A 17,551-nucleotide genomic window follows, 5' to 3' on the forward strand; every position below is an offset into this window, starting at 1 on the left:
TCTCTGGTGGGAAGTTCAGTAAAATAAAAATGAAATAATGATTTTAATTCATATCCTTGGAATTTTATGGAATCTGATGATTCATCCCGTGAGATGTGTGAAATGCCATCGCTTATCAAGGTGAAGAATTTTAATGTTGGACTTGGGGACATCTTCCGTTTTGAGCATTCATTATGTCAGCAATGAATACTCTGTTGATTTGAAATACATTGGCACGGAATAAAGCTTCCACTGCTGCTCGGTAATGTGCTGAAACTATTTAAAAGCGCAATTTAGTAAGACGTTCCCACTTTTGCACCGGCTTGGCAGAGTGTGACTGCCAATTTGGTGCTGTGGACTGATGCACATTCAGTCCTGGGAGGAGAATGTTCAAACTCATTCCACAAAGCACTGTCATTGCCATCAAACACTGGGTACTTTAGTCCCATCAGCATGTGCTGAATTTGAAGCCAGGTGTGGGGTGAAAAGTACTTGTGGCACTGCATTGTACAATAGAAACTGATATATTGTGCAGCAAATCTGAAGAACTCTTGGAATAAACTATAATTTGTTAACTGAGTACATGAATATTCAAGTTTCTAATGTTTAACTGAATGCAAGCAACATTTTGTGAGAGGGAGGACAGTTGATGTACATTTGAAGAAGTTGAAACTTTTTTCGCAGGGAGAAAATTTTAGATTTTGATAACTTTGGTTGATTGGTATCGCAATATCTCTGATGCAATTGTAAACGAGGTTATTAATGTACTTCTCACAATCACTTTCCAGTGCAATCCAGTTGGAACGAGAGGATGGAAATCGGGGATGATAGTGGATACATTACTAACCTTGGAGAGATCAGAATGGTGTCATTCCAGAGTTATCTAATTTTAACTGAATCTGCAGTGGAAACACCACAATGGTCGTTTTTTAGATACACCATTGAAAGTGCCAGGACAGACGCACAAAGCAGTTAATAAAATGATCCTGAGCTTTATATAGAGGCGAAGAGTGCAATAGTCACAAAGTTATGATGAACCTTTGTATGACACTGGCTCAGCCCCAGCTGCAGCATTGTCCCCACACTTTAGGGGACATGTGGTGGCTTTGGAGGGTGTTCAGGAGACATGTCCCTAACTGCCCTGAAGAAGGTAGTGATGAGCTACTGCCTGGGACAGCTGCAGTCCCAACTGCACTGCAGAGGGTGTAGAACTGGCTTACCAAGATGCTGACTGGGCTGCAGGATCTGAGCTATGAAGAAAGATTGAATAGGTTGGGGCTGTTTTCCTTGGCGCATCAACGGTTAGGAAGGGGGGGGGTTGATAGAGGTGTATAAGATTGAGGGGCATAGATAGGGTGGATTGGAAGGCACTTTTTCCATTACTAGAGGGATCAATAAGCAGGGGGCGTAGATTTAAAGTAAGAGGTAAATGACTAAGAGGGGGGTTGAGGAGAAACCTTTTCATTGAGGATTCTGGGAGCCTGGAACTCTCTCTCTCAGGGTGAATGAGTCAGAAACTCTCAGAACATTTAAGAAGTATTTTGATATTCACTTGTGCTACTGTACACATAGCCCTCCTGGGCAATGAACCAAGCTCTGAGAAATGTGATTCATGTAGTCAGATCTTTGATGACCGGCGTGGACATGATGGGCTGAATGGCCTCCTTCTGTGCTGTAAGTGTCTGCATGTGCTGTAGGTATATCCACAGTGCTGTTAGGGAAGGGAGCTCCAAGATTTTGATCCATCAAAAATGCGGGAACGTTCCAAGTGCAGGATTGTTCATGACTAGGAGATGGTGTGTGTATGCTCTTGTTCTTCTATGTAGCAGCAGTCACTCTTTTGGAAGGCACTATTGAAGGAGTCTTGATGATTACAATGACATGGATTGACTGACCAAACCGCTGTTAATAGAACATGGAAAAATACAGCAGAGAACAGGCCCTTCGGCCCATGATGTTGTGCCGAACCTTTGTCCTAGATTAAGAACAAATTAATCTACACCCCATCATTCTACCGTAATCCATGTACCTATCCAATAGCCGCTTGAAGGTCCCTGAACCCTAACACTCTGGCTGAATAAAAAAAAAATCCTTTCGATCTCCAGTTTTTAATTTCCTCCACAGCTTATCTCTGTTGGATAAGATCCAAATATCTCTCAATGCAGCTGGGAACGAAACCCATTGTTAGGAATATTTAGAATTGGAGTCGCTGAAACTCTCAGTTGATGAGAGCCACACTCCAGGTTGGAGGGACTGGATTAGCCGCTCTCATACCTAAATGCCCCTGGCTGAGATGAATGTGCTCGCTGTCATTTACAACCTACTGGTTACAGTCCCTGACCCCAGATACAGGAGTCGCGATATCTCTGATGCAATTGTAAATGAGGTTATTAATGTACTTCTCACAATCACTTTCCAGTGCAATCCAGTTGGAACGAGAGGATGGAAACCGGGGATGATTGTGGATACGTTACTAACCTTAGAGGGACTGTTGAGAGTTAAGCCCCCAGGCTCAGCAAGCTACTCTGGGCCTTGAGCCCAATTTGAGTGCCCCCCCACTGAGGATGTTGATCCGTTTACAGCCAAGCAAGCTAGGCAAAGATTTGGTGGAAGTGTTTCAAATCATAAAAGGTTCAGCAGAGATAAAGAGAAGCTGTTTCCAATGGCTGAAGGGTTGATGGCCAGAGGGCACAGGTTTATAATGATTGGCAGAAGAACTAGAGGTGGCATGAAACAACTGTTTTCATGCTAAAAGGTGATTCGGACCTGAAATGCACTGTCTAACAGGATAGTGGGTGCAGATTCAACAGTAGCTTTCAAAAAAATAATTGCAGGCATGTGGGGAAAGGGCAGGGGCAGACTCGATGGTCTCGGTGGCCTTCTATGCTGCACTGCGCTAAGATTGAACTGAACCTGTTTGGGGGGGGGGGGGGGGGGGGGGGGGGGGGGGGGGGGGGGGGGGGGAGGTCAGAGGGTTCCCACCACGTTGCTGTCACCTGATAAGCCCACATGTCCGACTTGACATTCATGCGTATTGGGATTGGATGGGGAGAGGATACAACTCCATTTTCAGGCCCATCACAGTTGAACTACCTACCCTTCGCCTATGCTCAGAATAGAGGATAAGGGCAGCACGGTTAGCACTGCTGTCTCACGGCCACTGAGGTCCCAGGTTTGCTCCCGCTCTGGGTCAACTGTCCTTGTGGAGTTTGCACATTCTCTCAGTTGCTGGTAGCATAAGGATGTTATCACTCACTACTGGTCTTAATGGGACCAGGACGGACCCATAAAATTCTGAATGTGTTAAAATATAAACACATTCCAGAACCGTGCTGACAATGAGATCTAATGCTTCAGAAGTACAGTCGTTGTGTCATGCATTTAAAACTATTTGTATATGAAATACAACTTTTAATGCAGTGCAGTACCAGTGCTAAGAGCTCAAAAAGTTTAAAATACGGGACTACCTTAATTATATGGTTGACTGATCAATCTTTTACAAGGTTAAGACATTTGTTTTAGTATCAGTGAATTTATTAAAGAAAGCTGTGTCACTTTATCACTTCAGTGCTACTGTAAATCATATATTTATCTGTTCTGGAGCAGAAATCATTGTATAAAAAGCCTGGTGTAGACAAAATGAGTGAAAATAATTTGCCCTGCAAATGTGCGGGCAAGTACTAAAATTCATAAAGACATGAATGAGGGAGCTGAGGCTAACTCTGTTTTCAACACAAGGCAAAATTCCAAATGGCAAATTAATGAAGTGCTCACTTCCCCCATGCCAGGCGCCCTCTCCGCTCTGCTCCGCCTGCCCTCTGTGCCCTCCCCCCCTCCGCCCGCACCCCCCCTCCACCCGCCCCCCTCCCTCCACGTGCCCCCTCCCCTCCACGTGCCCCCTCCCTCCACGTGCCCCCTCCCTCCACGTGCCCCCCTCCCTCCACGTGCCCCCTCCCTCCACGTGCCCCCTCCCTCCACGTGCCCCCTCCCTCCACGTGCCCCCTCCCTCCACGTGCCCCCCCTCCCTCCACGTGCCCCCTCCCTCCACGTGCCCCCTCCCTCCACCCGTGCCCCCTCCCTCCACGTGCCCCCTCCCTCCACGTGCCCCCTCCCTCCACGTGCCCCCTCCCTCCACGTGCCCCCTCCCTCCACGTGCCCCCCCTCCCCCTCCACGTGCCCCCTCCCTCCACGTGCCCCCTCCCTCCACGTGCCCCCTCCTCCACGTGCCCCCTCCCCTCCACGTGCCCCCTCCCTCCACGTGCCCCCTCCCTCCACGTGCCCCCTCCCCCTCCACGTGCCCTCCCCCCTCCACGTGCCCCCTCCCCCCTCCACGTGCCCCCTCCCCCTCTCACGTGCCCTCCCCCCTCCACGTGCCCTCCCCCTCCACGTGCCCTCCCCCCTCCACGTGCCCTGCCCCTCCACGTGCCCTGCCCCCTCCACGTGCCCTGCCCCTCACGTGCCCTGCCCCTCCACGTGCCCTGCCCCTCCACGTGCCCTGCCCCCTCCACGTGCCCTGCCCTCCACGTGCCCTGCCCCTCCACGTGCCCTGCCCCTCCACGTGCCCTCCCCTCCACGTGCCCTCCCCCCTCCACGTGCCCTCCCCCTCCACGTGCCCTCCCCCTCCACGTGCCCTCCCCCTCCACGTGCCCTCCCCTCCACGTCCCGCCCCCCTCCATGTGCCCTCCCCCTCCACGTCCCGCCCCCCTCCATGTGCCCGCCCCCCCTCCATGTGCCCGCCCCCCTCCACGTGCCCGCCCCCCTCCACGTGCCCGCCCCCTCCACGTGCCCCCGCCCCCTCCACGTGCCCGCCCCCTCCACGTGCCCGCCCCCCTCCACGTGCCCGCCCCCTCCACGTGCCCGCCCCCATCCACGTGCCCGCCCCCCTCCACGTGCCCGCCCCCCTCCACGTGCCCGCCCCCCTCCACGTGCCCGCCCCCCTCCACGTGCCCGCCCCCCCTCCACGTGCCCGCCCCCCTCCCACGTGCCCGCCCCCTCCACGTGCCCGCCCCCCTCCACGTGCCCGCCCCCTCCACGTGCCCGCCCCCTCTCCACGTGCCCGCCCCCCTCCACGTGCCCCGCCCCCCTCCACGTGCCCGCCCCCCTCCACGTGCCCGCCCCCCTTCACGTGCCGCCCCTCTCCACGTGCCCGCCCCCTCCACGTGCCCGCCCCCCCCTCCACGTGCCCGCCCCCCTCCACGTGCCCCGCCCCCCTCCACGTGCCCGCCCCCCCTCCACGTGCCCGCCCCCCTCCACGTGCCCGCCCCCCTCCACGTGCCCGCCCCCCTCCACGTGCCCCGCCCCCCTCCACGTGCCCGCACCCCTCCACGTGCCCGCACCCCTCCACGTGGAGCTCAAAAAGTTTAAAATACGGGACTACCTTAATTATATGGTTGACTGATCAATCTTCTTTTACAAGGTTAAGACATTTGTTTTAGTATCAGTGAATTTATTAAAGAAAGCTGTGCACTTTATCTCTTCAGTGCTACTGTAAATCATATATTTATCTGTTCTGGAGCAGAAATCATTGTATAAAAAGCCTGGTGTAGACAAAATGAGTGAAAAATAATTTGCCCTGCAAACGTGCCGGGCAAGTACTAAAATTCATAAAGACATGAATGAGGGAGCTGAGGCTAACGCTGTTTTCAACACAAGGCAAAATTCCAAATGGCAAATTAATGAAGTGCTCACTTCCCCCATGCCAGGCGCCCTCTGCGCTCTGCTCCGCCTGCCCTCTGTGCCCTCCCCCCCTCCGCCCGCACCCCCCCCTCCACCCGCCCCCTCCCTCCACCGTGCCCCCTCCCTCCACGTGCCCCCTCCCTCCACGTGCCCCCTCCCTCCACGTGCCCCCTCCCCTCCACGTGCCCTCCCCCTCCACGTGCCCTCCCCCACCACGTGCCCTCCCCCTCCACGTGCCCTCCCCCTCCACGTGCCCTCCCCCTCCACGTGCCCTCCCCCTCCACGTGCCCTCCCCCTCCACGTGCCCTCCCCCCCTCCACGTGCCCTCCCCCTCCACGTGCCCTCCCCCTCCACGTGCCCTCCCCCTCCACGTGCCCTCCCCCTCCACGTGCCCTCCCCCTCCGCCTGCCTACCCCCCTTCGCCTGCCCACCCCCCTCCGCCTGCCCTCCCCTCCTCCGCCCGCCCCTCCCCTCCGCCCGCCCTCCCCCTCTGCCCGCCCTCGCCCCCCTCTGCCCGCCCTCGCCCCCCTCTGCCCGCCCTCCCTCGCCCCCCTCTGCCCGCCCTCGCCCCCCTCCTGCCCGCCCTCGCCGCCCTCTGCCCGCCCTCGCCCCCCTCTGCCCGCCCTCGCCCGCCCTCTGCCCGCCCTCGCCCGCCCTCTGCCCGCCCTCTGCCCGCCCTCGCCCGCCCTCTGCCCGCCCTCTGCCCGCCCTCGCCCGCCCTCTGGCCCGCCCTCTGCCCGCCCTCGCCCGCCCTCTGCCCGCCCTCGCCCCCTCTGCCCGCCCTCGCCCCCTCTGCCCGCCCTCGCCCCCTCTGCCGCCCTCGCCCCCTCTGCCCGCCCTCGCCCCCTCTGCCCGCCCTCGCCTCCCTCTGCCCGCCCTCGCCCCCCTCTGCCCGCCCTCGCCCCCTCTGCCCCGCCCTCGCCCCCCTCTGCCCCGCCCCCTCGCCCCTCGGCCTCCCTCTGGCCCGCCCTCGGCCCCCCTCTGCCCGCCCCCCCTCTGCCCGCCCCCCCTCTGCCCGCCCCCCCCTCTGCCCGCCCCCCCTCTGCCCCGCCCCCCCCCCTCTGCCCGCCCCCCCTCTGCCCGCCCCCCCCTCTGCCCGCCCCCCCCTCTGCCCGCCCCCCCCTCTGCCCGCCCCCCCTCTGCCCGCCCCCCCTCTGCCCGCCCCCCTCTGCCGCCCCCCTCTGCCCGCCCCCCCTCTGCCCCGCCCCCCCCTCTGCCCGCCCCCCCCTCTGCCCGCCCCCCCTCTGCCCGCCCCCCCTCTGCCCCGCCCCCCCTCTGCCCCCGCCCCCCCCCCTCTGCCCGCCCCCCCCCTCTGCCCGCCCCCCCTCTGCCCGCCCCCCCCTCTGCCCGCCCCCCCTCTGCCCGCCCCCCCCTCTGCCCGCCCCCCCTCTGCCCGCCCCCCCCTCTGCCCGCCCCCCCCTCTGCCCGCCCCCCCTCTGCCCCGCCCCCCCCTTCTGCCCGCCCCCCCCTCTGCCCGCCCCCCCTCTGCCGCCCCCCCCCTCTGCCCCGCCCCCCCCTCTGCCCGCCCCCCCTCTGCCCGCGCCCCCCCTCTGCCCGCGCCCCCCCTCTGCCCGCGCCCCCCCTCTGCCCGCGCCCCCCCTCTGCCCGCGCCCCCCCTCTGCCCGCGCCCCCCCCTCTGCCCGCGCCCCCCCTCTCTGCCCGCGCCCCCCCTCTGCCGCGCCCCCCCTCTGCCCGCGCCCCCCTCTTGCCGCCGCCCACCTCTGCCCGCGCCCCCCCTCTGCCCGCGCCCCCCCTCTGCCCGCGCCCCCCCTCTGCCCGCGCCCCCCCCCCTCTGCCCCGCGCCCCCCTCCTGCCCGCGCCCCCCCTCTGCCCGCGCCCCCCCCTCTGCCCGCGCCCCCCCCTCTGCCCGCGCCCCCCCCTCTCTGCCCGCGCCCCCCCTCTGCCCGCCCTCCGCGCCCCCCCTGCCCGCCCTCGCGCCCCCCCTCTGCCCGCCCCTCGCGCCCCCCCTCTGCCCGCCCTCGCGCCCCCCCCTGCCCGCCCTCGCGCCCCCACCTCTGCCCGCCCTCGCGCCCCCCCCTCTGCCCGCCCTCGCGCCCCCCCCCTCTGCCCGCCCTCGCGCCCCCCCCCTCTGCCCGCCCTCGCGCCCCCCCTCTGCCCGCCCTCGCGCCCCCCCCTCTGCCCGCGCCCCCCCTCTGCCCGCCCGCCCCCCCCTCTGCCGCGCCCCCCCTCTGCCCGCGCCCCCCTCTGCCCGCGCCCCCCCTCTGCCCGCGCCCCCCCTCTGCCCGCGCCCCCCTCTGCCGCGCCCCCCTCTGCCCGCGCCCCCCCTCTGCCCGCCCCCCCCGCCCCCCCCCCTCTGCCCGCGCCCCCCCTCTGCCCGCGCCCCCCCTCTGCCCCGCGCCCCCCTCTGCCCGCGCCCCCCCTCTGCCCGCGCCCCCCTCTGCCCGCGCCCCCCCTCTGCCCGCGCCCCCCCTCTGCCCGCGCCCCCCCTCTGCCCGCGCCCCCCCTCTGCCCGCGCCCCCCCCCCCCCCCCCTCTGCCCGCCCTCGCGCCCCCCTCTGCCCGCCCTCGCGCCCCCCACTCTGCCGCCCTCGCGCCCCCCACTCTGCCCGCCTCGCGCCCCCACCTCTGCCCGCCCTCGCGCCCCCCCCTCTGCCCGCCCTCGCGCCCCCCCTCTGCCCGCCCTCGCGCCCCCCCTCTGCCCGCCCTCGGGCCCCCCCCTCTGCCCGCCCTCGGGCCCCCCCTCTGCCCGCCCTCGGGCCCCCCCCCTGCCCGCCCTCGGGGCCCCCCCTCTGCCCGCCCTCGGGCCCCCCCCTCTGCCCGCCCTCGGGCCCCCCCCTCTGCCCGCCCTCGGGGCCCCCCCCCTCTGCCCGCCCTCGGGCCCCCCCCCGCCCGCCCTCGGGCCCCCCCCTCTGCCCGCCCTCGGGCCCCCCCCTCTGCCCGCCCTCGGCCCCCCCCCTCTGCCCGCCCTCGGCCCCCCCCCTCTGCCCGCCCTCGGCCCCCCTCGGCCCCCCTCGGCGCTCTCTCTCTCTCTCTCTCTTTCTCCCCCCCCCCCCCCCACACTACCTCCAGCTCCCTCAGCTGAGAGATGTTGGTGACATCACATCCAGGAATGTATATTTTGTTGTGTGGCATTGATGCAAAATGGAAATTATGACTATCGTCTCTTCAAATTGTTTATGGTTATTGCATGTCAATTGCCTGGCTAAGCCGTCCTCCTTACACCATGTACGCCTTGCCTTAATGTGAAATTCATACCAAAAGTACAATTGAACAATTTGTGTAGTTTCAATCCTGCTACTAAATAAAGTAATACCAGTGAGATGCATGTGATAGATTAATTCCTGTAGATTTTCTGATTTCACTCGCCATAACAGTAGAGTGAGTTAAAAGTGACAATCTCATGTTGGGGAATTGGAAGGGGATGAGATTACAGTACTTTATCAAGAATGATTTGAGGGACTGTGGCACTACATTTAACCTGGCCTGAGACTGCTTCAACACTAATGTTTGGTGCATAACAGTATGAATTGTTGGGTCTCAGCACTGATTTCCGTCCCTTTCCACCACGTTCCCTGCCTCAACCAAAAGCATACAGAAAGAAGTATGACATGAAATTTGTGACGGACAACACCAGCAAAGATGATAAGATCCAAATTGCGCATTCTTGCTTCTCATGTCATCTTGACAAAATTGAAGAGCTTTAAACTATAATTGGATTTCTGTTTCATCTTATAGCAATTCTTTGGAGAAATGGTAAAGAGGAGAGAAGGCGCTTACTAGCAAACTAAAATTAATCAGTTCCAGAGAGGTTTCATATTGGACTCTAAATGTTAACTCTGTTTCTGTCTCCACATAACCTCATTGATGAAATTGGTCATAACCAGCTCTCAAATTATTCAATAAGCCTCGTTTATAGGGAGAGATGTTCTTAAGGCAGCTGGGCAGGTAATATTCAAAGGTGGAATAGACTTCATAGCAGTTGCTGCCTGGATCCACCTGGGAGGCAAGGGGCAGAGGGTGGGTGGTGGCAACAGAACTGTATTTGAGCAAAGCTTGGGGAAATGAGATGATAGAAGTGATGGATTTAAAAGAACTGTGTACAGCAAGCACTATGACATGCATAATACATGTAATAAGTCTCACTCGTTATTTTGCTAACTTGAGAGGACAAAAAGTTGTGACGTGAATATCGCCGCCGCCTTACTGCAGGAAACATTAAGGGTTGCGTTTATCTTAAAACGCATTTGTTAAATTTTATGTTTCCCTGCCCACGTCTGAACTTGTAAAAAGAAGATGAAAGTAATGGATTGTGAAAGTTGTCATCTTCATTTTATTTCTCTGCAAAAAAAAAAAAAGCCTCCAATACCAGTTACTTAAGGGCTCAAGTACAACTATCAGGGGGCGATCAAGTCCACAGTTTCACTCCTGCGTAATGTCAGTTGTGCTTTTTAATCCAGCCAGAGCGTCTTGTTTGAAATGGTGGTAAATTTGCTACTGAAAATGTCATCTCTCATATTTAATGTTCATGGTTTAAGTGAATAGTTTCATCATGTCTGCTGTTTGAGCTCATGTGAATGGGGGAATTTGACTGTTAGTTTTATGTTCAGTGGGGGGTTAAATGTAATTGTGGAGAATATATGCAGAACGGTGGAGAGTATATGCAGAACGGTGGAGAGTATATGCGGAACGGTGGAGAGTATATGCAGAACGGTGGAGAGTATATGCAGAACGGTGTGCTGAATGCGCAGCTAAACTGGCACAAGAGCACTTATAGGCACAGTGCCAACCTGTAATTTCACACATGATGCTCCAAGCAGCTCGTTGCCAACCTTGGCTTTATTGGGGGAATGTACTGGGGGTGAGAGAGGTGCTGATCAGAGCAACTGAACACCCCCGAGATCCAACAGGTTGCACGCTTAGGTGAGAAAGTCAAAAATGAGATGAAAAGAAGATTTGTGCTTTAGCATGTTAACTCCCTCTGCCCTGCATCAAGCATGCTGTCTCTGCTCCCCTGTTTGGCAGATACTTATACAGCTGCAAAATTTATTTCCCATTACTTTATACTCGCTTCCCCTGCTCCTAACTTCCTGCCCTAATTTCAAACCGTGTTCAGGATTTTTTTTAAAGAGCTTTATTACATTTTATTTTGTTCAATGAAGTAGCCAGAGAAATAGAGATTTAATTTTTAACCTTCATACGTAGTATCGTTTGGGTTTATTAATAGCTATCTTGTGTCTTCTAATTTTGGCCACCCTACTAGTGGAAACAACATCTTCATATCTACCCTTTCATATTCTTAAAGACTTCTATCAGCTCATCCTTTAGTTTCTCTTTTCTAGAGAAAAGAGCCACAGCCTGGCCAATCTTTCCTGATGAGAATAACTCCTTGGTTCTGGTATCATGAGAGCAAGTTTTGTTTTGCTTGTCTCGGTGCCTCCAGGTGGGCATCGCAGGCTGGGCCAGCATTTATTGCCCATCCCTAATTGCTCTTGAATGGCCAGGCCATTTCAGAGGGCATTTAAGAGCCAACCATATTGGTTGGGGATCTGGAGCCCAGACCAGGTAATGGCAGCAGATTTCCTTCACGAAAGGTCATTCGTGAACCCAGATGGGTTTTTATGACGATTAACAATGGCTTCATGGTCACCATCATCTTTAATTCAAATTTTACCATCTGCTGTGGTGGGATTAGGAATCTGGATTACTAATCCAGTGACAATACCACCACCACTATTCATTGTACTCCCATGTGTAATTAAAAAAAAACTTAGAGTACCTAATTATTTTTTTTCAATTAAGGGGCAATTTAGCGTGGCCAATCCACCTACCCTGCACATCTTTGGGTTGTGGGGGTGAGACCCACGCAGATACTTGGAGAATGTGTAATCTAAGCAATGTTCTATACAGCCCCAGTCAAACCAAACCTCTCTGTTTTTCAGTCCTATAGCTCTTAAAAACATTAAACTTCCGTGCTTTGTTTCTTTTAAAGGTCTAATTGGTCTGCATTACTACATTTAGTGATCGAGTATCGATCTGTATCCCCAAATTCCTCTGGAACCCGTTTAGAGACTCCATGGGCTAGATTCTCCCCTCCCCCCGACACCGAAATCGCATTCAGTAACGGGGCAAAGAATCCTTTTTGACACCAATATTGGGAGGGGCACCGGTTTTGTATTCTCCGCCCCGTGATGCTCCGTCCCCGACCGGCCGAGTTCCCGACGGCGTGGGTTACGTGTGCTCCCACCATCCGGGAACCTCGCGTGGCGGCTGCGAACTCAGTCGGGGGAGGGCCGATCCGCGGGGGGGGGGGGGCTTCATTCGGGGCTGGGGGCACTGTGGGTGGACGGTCCGGGGCGCAGGAGCAGGCGAAGGGGGCACTACATTTGCCATCCGGGTCCGCGGGCTGAGTTCGTCATGGAGCACGGCGTGGCCGCTGCAGGCCGCCACCGTGCACTTGCCCGGAACCGGAAGTGCTCAGGGCTGTATCGGCAGCTAGAGCTGCAAACTCCCTGCTAGCCCCCCAGCAAAACAGGAATCGGTGGCCGTTTTGCGCCAGTTTTCCTGGCGTAAAAGACCACTGTTTTCACGCCGGTGTGGGGACTTCGTCTCCAAAACAAAGAATCCAGCCCCATATATGTGTTTGCAGTTTGAGATTATTCTCCCCTTCTGAGTCTGCTCGTAACCTTTGGCTGTAGTATTGTAGAATCACACAGTAATACAGCAAAGAGGGAGGCCATTCTGCCCACATGCCAGTGCAGCCACTTTTGATCGAACTGTACAATTAGTTCATTTCCCTGCCCTTTTCCCATCTAAAATATTTTCCCTTCAATTACATCTCAAATTCTCATTTTGAATGTTCTTTTCCAAAGTTCCCTGAAAGAACCAGGCACAGAATTATCAAATCTAACTCCGCTCAAACAGTTTCAATCCTGTCCATAGCTGCCTCAATATTTCACCTCAATCCATGAAATGAAGGCCATCCTTCCCAGAAAGTTTACCTTTCCTATGGACAGTCCTCCAACTGTTGATGAATACCAGGCCCTCTTTTGCATGTCTTCCAGCCACATGGCTGTTCCTTTCTGGTGAGCCATTCCGAATTCATCCCAATATTCCCACTTCACCGTTGAGCTATACTGCATTTATCAATTGTTTGTAGCTCTTCAGCATTTATCTGCAATGTTAGTTTGTAGCTAAGTTCCACAATTCCAGATCTTTCACCTTTCATTAGGTTGCCCACTCCAGGTTCCGTAGATCCTTCATCCTGGCTCTTGGAAAACACAGAATCATATTAACATGAACCTTACACATCCATGTGCCTCATGGTGGAGTCACTGATGAGAGCGTGCCACCTTATCCGTTGATCTGTCTTTACCTTACTGCTATCTTGGTAATTCTCCCTTTCTCCCTGCTGCTTTCATACTTCAGGGTCATTTCAGAATGTGTGGCTCTATCATTGATACTGATGTTGTTGATTGGAATATCCTCTACGTGACTGAACACTGCAAATCGGTTAGCTGACAAAGTACAATCAACACTAAAGAAAGAACTGGCCAGCTAGTTGTGGATTCTGACTTGCCTGTCTGTTATCTTGTTGAAAAAGTCAGCATGTAACTTCACTGACGTGCATCCTCAATCAGTAGATTTCCTATTTGAGATTCAAAATCCATACATTTAGCACAAATGAAAGTACCAAATGTCTCATTTCAACACCTCCCTCATCCCAAGGATACCTAAAGGTCTAGAAGGTACACACTTTGCACTGGAGATAGACTTCTTTCTGGGTTTTGAGGTAGCCATGGTGATGAGAATTGTAACAAAAAGTAGTTATCTGAAAACAATCACACAGTTATTGTTATATTCAATTGTCCTTTCCTTTGTATGTTTAATGAGTTTTTCCCTGACTGTCACAGTAAATCAGGAAATTGATTGAGTGCCATCATACATCATTAGAACTTGGTATTACAGGGTGCTACAGATAATCCGGATTGCCTGTCCTTGCAGGTTCCTTGGCCTAGTTACCAAGGCCGTTTTGCAGTTGATCCTCGCATTGTGAGCCATCAAGCAGCTATGGCGTACAACATGAACTTGTTGCAGGCACATGGGCGTGGATCTCCAATCCCCTATAATCTTGGTCATCATTCCCCAATTGGACCAGGGCAGCAACACCCCGAGAAGGAGCATGAACAAAGTAGACCAGGTGAGCTTCTGTGGTTGGTTTGGTGCTGGTGCTGCACTATGTACCAGATTTACTTTCAATAGTACTGGGGATCATTACTGCCATTCAACCTTGACCTTTGTTCCACTGTGTTCTGTGTTGCCCATGTAACAAGGGTGTTTGGTGTTCTTGTCAAAAGATTCTGTTACATCATGTTGCGCTCTTGGGAAGAATTAAGGTTTTGGTGTTCTGGAAACTTAGGAGTTCATTGTAGCTATTCACAGGTAGAACCACTTCCTTCAGCAAGATTGTTGTAAACCTGATTTTTTTTTTTTAAACCCATTTCGAACAGTGCATCAAAGTGCTGTGCAGTTTTCAGTCCAGCTTCATTTCTTTTAAAATGTGGGAGATAGTCTTGTGTAGATCTTTTTTAATAAATGCTTTAAAGAAAAAAATGATAATCCTGGAACATACAGACACATGAAGCCTGGGTATGCCTGGTCCTTGTTGACGGATAATATCATCTGCAATGTAGGAAATGCCCCAAAGAGTGATGAAACTTGACAACTGCAGAAGAGAAGACCAAAGGCATGGTCCAAATCCATTTTGGATTGAGTCACAGGGACAGATATAGCAAGAGGAGGTTTCTGGGAGATTTATAAGAAGTTCATCTGAGGGAGCCGAACACACTGCCCCCAGTGGAGTTGGGGAGGAAAGGGGAGAACATGTCCTGGAAACAAGTGTCATGGGGGTGAGGTTTATGGGTTAGCGGAGGTTAAGGCATAGTGAGGCCATGGATTTTTAAATTAAGAGAGAAGTTTTGAATTTAATGCATCAGAAGAAGGGAAGTCAAAGGACGCCAGAGAGGACAGGTGTGCGAATCAAGCAGGATAAGATACAAGCGCAAGAACTTTGGAGAAATTCAAGTTTGTGTCGGATGGAGCTCAGGGCACCAATAAAGGAGGGCATTGGAAACATCAATTCTGGAGATGGGGAGAACATGCACTAAGTTTGCAACGTTAATCAGGTGAAAGCAAGGCAAGTAATGATGTGGAAGTAAGCAGTCTGAATGATACTGAATTTGCAGCTCAGCTTGAGTGAACAATGCACTTGTGCGTTGTCTAAGTCTGGCCAGAGGCTGGAAATTGAATTTTGGTAGGATTTGAATAAAATGGCATTAGTCTTCCTATTGTTCACTTCAAGGAAATTCTGGTTCATCCATTACTTTGGCACGCAAGCAGTCTAGCAACACAGAAGGAATGTGCAGAATTAGAAAGAAGAACAAGGCCAATCAGGGAATACACTGGGGAAAAGTGCCGGATTGTGGAAAATGAAAGTGGAGTTACAGGGGGCTATGAACCATGGGGGATGGTATTTGATATCAAACATTGCCACCAGTGGAGTTGTCTGCAATGTGTCTGGCTCCCTCAGACCAACTTTATTTAATTCTCCCCAGAAACCACCTCTTGCTTCCTCTCTCCCTGTGACTCAATCCAAAAGAAGGGAAGATCAGTGCACAAATGTGAGGAATGTTGTTGATTACTTTGACCAGGGCAATTGGTATTATCAGCAGGCAACCTGGACTGAGGCAATTGAGGGAGGAGTTTTATGATGGGGACCTCCGAGTTGGCTAATTATGCAAAATCAGAGATGGCATTTAGAGCTTACGGTGGGCTCTTTTGAGAATGTGCAGTAAATAGCTTTGTTGATGATTACAGAATTATTCTGGGTATTATAAAACTCGGGCAGGAAGAATCTGTGTAACAGCAGCTCCTACTGCGTGGTTTTAAAATGTATCATTTATTGTCAACACTTTTTTTTTATTGTTTTCCATTTTTTTTAAATGTCTCTTTTCAAAAGTTCCAGCAAAAGGTGAGGGAAGTGTAAGAACTGAACAAAATAGGCTTCAAACCCCTGAGAACAAGCCACCCGATTCCAAAGAGAAGCAGGTATGTGTGTGCTTTTATACAACAGCCCAAAATTAAATGCTCTTTTTCGCTTTTCTTTGAAATTTGTAACACTGAGGGACAAAGGTTTCTTACCAATCCTAACATGGGTGCCATGTCTGAAATGGAAGAGGTTTGGGGGAAAAGGTTACATTGCGGAGAAGGGTAATATTTTAAGTGACGTCCATCTCAAAAATCCAACTTTTTTAAAAAAACATTATCTTTGACTCTCCTTTAAATGCTTGTTTTGTAGAGTTTTTCTAGTTTGTATTGGCTCTCTAAATCTGTGATGCAGATCATGCACATGCGGTTACAGTTTGAAGGGTGTTTCTATCCAAAATTTGGGGAAGCATTGCTCAAGAGTTCCAATTTCTTTGAAGGATGCTAAATTGTGAGGCTTGGCAGCACGGTGGCGCAGTGGATAGCACTGCTGCCTCACTGCGCCGAGGTCCCAGGTCTCCCGGCTCTGGGTCACTGTCCGTGTGGAGTTTGCACATTCTCCCCGTGTTGCGTGGGTTTCGCCCCCACAACCCAAAAGATGTGCAGGCTAGGTAGATTGGCCACGCTAAGTTGCCCCTTAATTGGAAAAAAAACGAATTGGGTACTCTTAAAATTTAAGAAGAAAATTAAATTTTTTAAAAATGTGAGGCTTGTTGTCTTGGGTGATAGATAAAACTGTCTGGTTCAAGTAACAGGAATAGCTCAGCCATATCTTTGGTTAGGTATATTCCATCAGATTGGAAATATGGTGTGCAGAACATTTGAGGTAGTGACCTTCAAAGGTTTATTAATATGATGAGATGGAGCAAGTGTTTCGAATAATATGCATGTTTTCTGCTCTTGAAGAATGAAAACAAATGATGGGAAAACCTATGCAAAGCGCACACCATTGATTTGTAGGCATTTGTCTTCATTTCTACCTCTGGTTGCCTGCCTGGCTTTTCTAATAAGCTACAGATTTTGTTTTGTAGCATTGCCATTATCTTAGATCAGAAAGAAGCGGAAGTTCCTCGACATGTTATGTGTACAGGGTACACATCTTAAATCATCCAGAAACATTCCAAAGCCCCCTTATTGTAGCACTCAAATTCCGGGCATTTTCCTTTCCCATAAACTGATTGTTCGTTCCATGCATTAACTGCTATATATGAAAAATTATTTCATTATCATCCCAAAATTACCTTTCACCAGCCTGAATCTGTGTCCATTTGCTCTATTCCCATAGTTTAAATGAAATATTCCAGGATTGTTTACTCCATCTTGTATGGAATCCTCCATGTCCTCCATCACACCACCACCCTTCTGTGCTAAAGCCCAGGGTTCTTTAGTTTCAGAACTGTCATAAGTTGATGTGATTGACATACACCCTCTAATCTAACCTTTGAGACTTCCAAATAAAAGTAGGCTTAAAGCAGAAAGATGTGCCACGTATTGTCCGATACACAGGGGTCGATTTTCAACTTGCTGCCTTGACAAGGCACATGATCGATGTTGAGAACTGATCTCTTGTTTATACAGCAATCATCGTGATTTCTATTCCTATTGATTTCAATGCCAACTTAATGCCCAGAGCAACATGTTGAAAATTTTACTTGTAGCTTTGGAGCTCCAACCCAGTAGAAGTTGTAAGAAACCTGAAGTTGTAAGTCTCCACGTTCCTTCATGCGCAGTTGTTGTCTGACTACACCGGAGTAATTTGGAATACCACAGGAGCAATTGAAAGGGATGCAGACCACACATAAAGGAGGTTAGAAGCTGTGTGGCACAATATTGACAGTGCTGGAACATTGATTCTTGAACCAAACAGCCTGTGCTTAAATTCCCTCAACACTTTA

General features: G+C 53.3%; 1 protein-coding gene across 5 annotated transcripts in view; it reads left to right on the forward strand.

Moving 5' to 3' along the window:
* helz (helicase with zinc finger) overlaps positions 1-17,551 on the forward strand; it is a 290,186-nt gene that overhangs the window by 213,759 nt on the left and 58,876 nt on the right. For 3 of the 5 annotated variants that reach the window (XM_072483730.1, XM_072483731.1, XM_072483734.1), the window contains 2 exons: positions 13,581-13,812; positions 15,631-15,719. In XM_072483730.1, the coding sequence (XP_072339831.1) occupies positions 13,581-13,812; positions 15,631-15,719 (321 nt within the window). The remainder of the gene's footprint in view (positions 1-13,580; positions 13,813-15,630; positions 15,720-17,551) is intronic. The other 2 variants (XM_072483732.1, XM_072483733.1) reach the window with 1 other exon arrangement.

Source organism: Scyliorhinus torazame, chromosome 18 (genome assembly GCF_047496885.1).
Source record: "Scyliorhinus torazame isolate Kashiwa2021f chromosome 18, sScyTor2.1, whole genome shotgun sequence".
Lineage (NCBI taxonomy): Eukaryota > Metazoa > Chordata > Chondrichthyes > Carcharhiniformes > Scyliorhinidae > Scyliorhinus > Scyliorhinus torazame.